The following is a 5092-nucleotide window of genomic DNA, read 5'->3' as shown; positions in this document are numbered from 1 at the left end:
TCTGTGTATGAGCACTTGCCCTCTCAAATAATAATAGCTTTATCCTTGGGCTGGAACGATGGCTGCTATAGCTCTGGGCTCTCAGCTGTGTAGTTTTCAGAAGAAAAGGGAAGGACCCTCTTTCTAAGCTCCAGCTCCCCAAACCCCAGGAAAGGACCGTGAGGCCCACATTTCAGTCACATGACCACCTCTGGACCAATCACTGGGGTCCAGCATATGGAGCATTCTGATTGGCCAGTTTGCATCAGGTGTCTGCACTTGGGTGAGGAGGTGGGGGCCTGCTGCTCCATTTGACCCTGTGACAGAGCCCTCCCCGCGGAGAAGGGGAGGAGGCAGCACAAACGCAGTCGCTGGGGAACATTTGTGAGCCGAGCTGTCGTCCCCATCACAGTTTCTACTACACATGTCCAGCACAATTTCTAATTCTTATTTTTACATTTATTTAATGCCTGTCTCTACCATCAGACAGAAAGCTGGTTCTCACCATAGACAACCCAGCTTGTGCAAAATGAACACTTATTAGGTGAACATACGACTTAATCTCAATAGCTTCATCTTAGGGACTTGGGGAAAAAGAAGATGAAATTCCTAGAAATCCTCAGGAATTTCCCATAAGTCATTCTATACTTTTTATAACGCTATTATGTGTTTTTTAAAAACAATAACAGATGACCATCATGATAAGAAGTGGATAATTTTTTTTCACCGATAGGGTTATGGGAGATGGCTTAGAGGTTTTCTGTAACAAAAATGCATTATCATGCATTTTTAGGAACCGATATATTGTGACAAGATTAGATATTTCAATAATATGTAAGAGTTCCTGATACAGACATTTCATCATAGAAATCATCAGCAAAAATAAATTTCAAATAAGAATCACTTTTAGCTCTTCTTCTCCGTAAAGACACCAAATGGCGGATGATGTCAGTGCTGCCGATGGGCCCGGAGGCCCCGGGGGCCCTGGAATGGGAGGCAGCGGTGGCTTCCATGGAGGCTTTGTCAGCGGCGTCCGGGGTCAGGGCTGAAAGCCACGGAGCTCGCGGAGGCGAGGCCGAGGGCAAGGAGTGGCTCCCCATCACTAAGCTGGGCCGCCTGGTCAAGGACATGAAGATCAAGTCCCTGGAGGAGATCTGTCTCTTGTCTCTGCACATCAAAGAACCTGAGATCATTGACGTTTTCTTGGGGGCATCCCTCAAGGATGAGGTTTTGAAGATCACGCGTGTGCAAAAGCAGGCCCGTGCTGGCCAGCGGACCGGGTTCAAGGCATTTGTCGCCGTTGGGGATTACGACGGACATGTTGGTTTGGGTGTCGAGTGCTCTAAGGAGGTAGCCACTGCCATCCGTGGGGCCATCATTTTTGGCCAAGCTCTCCATTGTCCCCGTGCGGCAAGGCTCCTGGGGGAACAAGCTTGGCAAGCCCCGTACCGTCCCTTGCAAGGTGACTGGCCGCTGTGGCTCTGCGCTGGTGCGCCTCATGCCTGCCCCCAGGGGCACTGGCATCACCTCAGCCCCTGTGCCCGAGAAGCTACTGATGGTGGCTGGAATTGATGACCGCTACACCTCTGCCAGGGGCTGCACCGCCATGCTGGGCAACTTCGCCAAGACCACTTTCGATGCCACTTCCAAGACCTACAGTTATCTCCCTCCTGACCTCTGGAAAGAGACGGTGTTCACCAAGTCTCCGTATCAGGAATTCACTGACCATCTTGTAAAGACCCACATCAGAGTTTCCATGCAGAGGACCCAGGCTCCAGCTGTAGTCACAGCATAGTTTTCTATGAGAAAAATAAAGTGAATGAAGCCAGTTTAAAAAAAAAATCACTTTTAAAATGGAGAGAGAATTCCTCAGATGTTTAATATTTTAAAATTATCATTCTTAAGTTGAAACTTTAAAGCACAAGACATTCAGTGCCCAATCCAATACCCTGATCTTTCTTTTGTGACAAAATGGTCCAGACATGGAAAAATGCCTTTCCTTTTGCATTGTCATTGGACGAATTGTTAAGGAAGAGACCAAACACATCTTGGGTTGGTTTTAACACCCAGAGTTGGGTGTTAGGGCTCATGTTGTTTCATATATGTGACCCTTCCCTTTTTAAAAAAAAAAAATCATTTATTTTATTTTAGTTTTATTCTTGGGTGCATTGGGTCTTTGTTACTGCGTGTGGGCCTTCTCTAGTTGTGGCGAGCGGGGGCTACTCTTCATTGCGGTGTGCAGGCTTTTCACTGCAGTGGCTTCTCTTGTTGTGGAGCACGGGCTCTAGGTGCGTGGGCTTCAGTAGTTGTGGTACATGGGCTCAGTGGTTGTGGCTCACGGGCTCTAGAGCGCAGGCTCAGTAGTTGTGGTGCACGGGCTTAGTGGTTCTGCGGCATGTGGGGATCTTCCCAGACCAGGGCTCCAACCTGTGTCCCCTGCACTGGCAGGCGGATTCTTAACAAATGCGCCACCAGGGAAGCCCGCCCCTTCCCTTCTTAGAGATGAATCATCCTATCTATCTATCATCTATCTATCTATCTATCTATCATCTATCTATATCTATTTTTCTGTCTTTCTATCTCTATATATCTATCCAAGTATGTTTTGTCTTACAAACCTCTGTAGCCTACAGTGAATATTCAAACCCTGGAATACACAAGCGCACATTATTGGATAGTATTTGAATAATGCAGTGATTATAGCTCCTAGCAAGATTCACAGCCCTACGAAGAATTACACATTGAAATGGACTATTTAACGATTTCTTTTGGTTCCAAAATTTGCTATTTCTTGGAACACCACTCATAGTATTTGCATATGCTATGCATGTAAACTCATTAGTGCTTATTTTACTTTCAAGAATGACTTACCACGAGCAGCAGAAAGGGCCATGAACACACCCTTGTAACGGGGCAAGAACAGCCAGCAAGACTGACTGACTTGTTCATAACCCCTTTTCTCCTATGCGCTCCTGTCCACGTTCCAGAAAGTTTACTCTTTGATTTTACATGTCAGTGTTTCCTGCTCTTGCTGTTCACCAATGTCAGTGGATCCTTCAGTAATGTCTCTATGCCAGGAAGTTATTCCCACATGGAAACCCTAAGCCGTGCATGGCACGGGACTGACAGCAGTGGACCGAAGTACGTCCTTGAGACTAACTACATCAGATTCCATATAGCTCATGCCTCCTACGTGATAAGCGCCCAAAGCTTATGGTAGGTGACATTGTATAAATTTTGCAAATAGGGAAATTGAGGCTCACAGGAAACTTGCCCAAGGTCACAAAGCTATAGAATGACAGAATTGGGTTCAGTACTTTATTACACTACCTGTCATCCCTTCAAGCATCGGTATTTGTATTTCCTTAAATTTCTTTTTTTTTTTTTTTTCTTTTTTTTTTTTTTTTTTTACAGTACGCGGGCCTCGCACTGTTGTGGCGTCTCCCGTTGCGGGGCACAGGCTCCGGACGCGCAGGCCCAGCGGCCGTGGCTCACGGGCCCAGCCGCTCCGCGGCATGTGGGATCTTCCCGGACCGGAGCACGAACCCGTGTCCCCTACATCTGCAGGCGGACTCTCAACCACTGCGCCACCAGGGAAGCCCTCCTTAAATTTCTATGTTTTTATTTCTGTCTGGAGTGCATGAATACTTATTTCTTTTGGCAGTGCTACCACTGCTATTATTATGTATTTTTAGGGAATGCTTAAAATGCACGGTGCCAAATATTTTCTACATTCACATGTAGAAAATGTAATCCTTCCAAGAGCAGTCTGATGCCAGAACTCTTATTATCTCCATTTAACCGAAGAGGAAACTGAGGCTCTGAGATGCCTTCCCAAAGTCTCTTGATAAGTTACAAAGCTGATTAACGAAAGCAGTTCTGTCTCATTCCAAATCTTATGTTCTTTTTTTTAAATATATAAATTTATTTATTTTGGCTGCGTTGGGTCTTCGTTGCTGCTCGCGGGCTTTCTCTACTTGCGGTGAGCAGGGGCTACTCTTGGTTGCAGTACTCAGGCTTCTCATTGCAGTGGCTTCTCTCGTTGCAGAGCATGGACTCTAAGCACGTGAGCTTCAGTAGTTGTGGTTCCTGGGCTGTAGAGCACAGGCTCAGTAGTTGTGGCGCACAGGCTTAGTTGCTCCGTGGCATGTGGGATCTTCCTGGACCAGGGCTCGAACCCGTGTCCGCTGCATTGGCAGGCGGATTCTTAACCACTGCACCACCAGGGAAACCCCCAAATCTTACGTTCTTAAACACAACAACACATCACTTCCTGCAATCAGGAAATGATACCAGCTGTATCCTGGAAGTAGGTGGAGTGACATTTGACTCAGAGAAGGGGACTTCTGTAAGCTTCCAGGTGTGGGATTTGGGGTGGGGATGGTGGCCTGGGGGAGTGAATGCAGTGAATGGCCAAATGGTCCTGGGATGCTGGAGCTGGGAGGTCTTCTAGAGACCATGTAGGTTACGGAACAGAGCGGGAGGCTAAGGCATTCAGGATTGCAGAAGCTAAGAATGTTTTAGCCCTCTGTGCTAGGCGGCTCTGAGCACTTCCCAGAAATTTACTCATGTAACCCTCACAACAGTCTCAGTTACAAATGAGAAAACTAGGCACAGGGAGATTAACTAGCTTGTCCAAAGTCATTCAACAAGGATGTGACGAAGAAATGCGGGAACTAGTGTCTCTGCCCTGTCCAGCCCCATCTCTGGGGTCTTCTTCCCTCTGTGTGCCTTGAGTGCGGGGTGGAGTTCTGCAAAGGGTGATTCTTGACAATCCAGCTGCCTGATCAACTTATTTTTCGGGGAAGGGAGGAGTAGGGAATGATTAGTGACCTTAGTTCTTTCTCTTGCAGATTCTTACACTCAAGTCGCGAGTATTTGCCCTGGATGGGCTGGGGGTTTGGTGGGCACAAAGATTTCATTTAGGACATTTATTTTTCTTGGAGAGATTGTGAGGGCAGGTGACAGACTCATTTCTACAATCCCAGGTTAAAGCTAAAATCTGAAGCAAATGTTCACCCTAGTGCCAGACACCTAAAGTGCTTTCAGACCCAGAGACACAAGCGTATCATTGTGCTGTTATTTGCAGAAGTGTTCAGCTCAGCTGTGAAGG

General features: G+C 47.0%; 1 protein-coding gene across 1 annotated transcript; it reads left to right on the top strand.

Moving 5' to 3' along the window:
- Positions 1-914: 914 nt before the first annotated feature.
- On the top strand, positions 915-1774 carry LOC116740468 (40S ribosomal protein S2-like). The gene is given in 3 exon segments (XM_032606117.1): positions 915-1024; positions 1026-1359; positions 1361-1774. Coding segments are annotated over 3 exon segments (858 nt in total).
- The last annotated feature ends 3318 nt before the right edge of the window (positions 1775-5092 follow it).

The sequence above is a fragment of the Phocoena sinus genome, chromosome 15 (genome assembly GCF_008692025.1).
Source record: "Phocoena sinus isolate mPhoSin1 chromosome 15, mPhoSin1.pri, whole genome shotgun sequence".
In the NCBI taxonomy this organism is placed as follows: domain Eukaryota; kingdom Metazoa; phylum Chordata; class Mammalia; order Artiodactyla; family Phocoenidae; genus Phocoena; species Phocoena sinus.
Note: the sequence above shows the minus strand (reverse complement) of the source record. Positions and strands in the feature narration are given on the sequence as shown.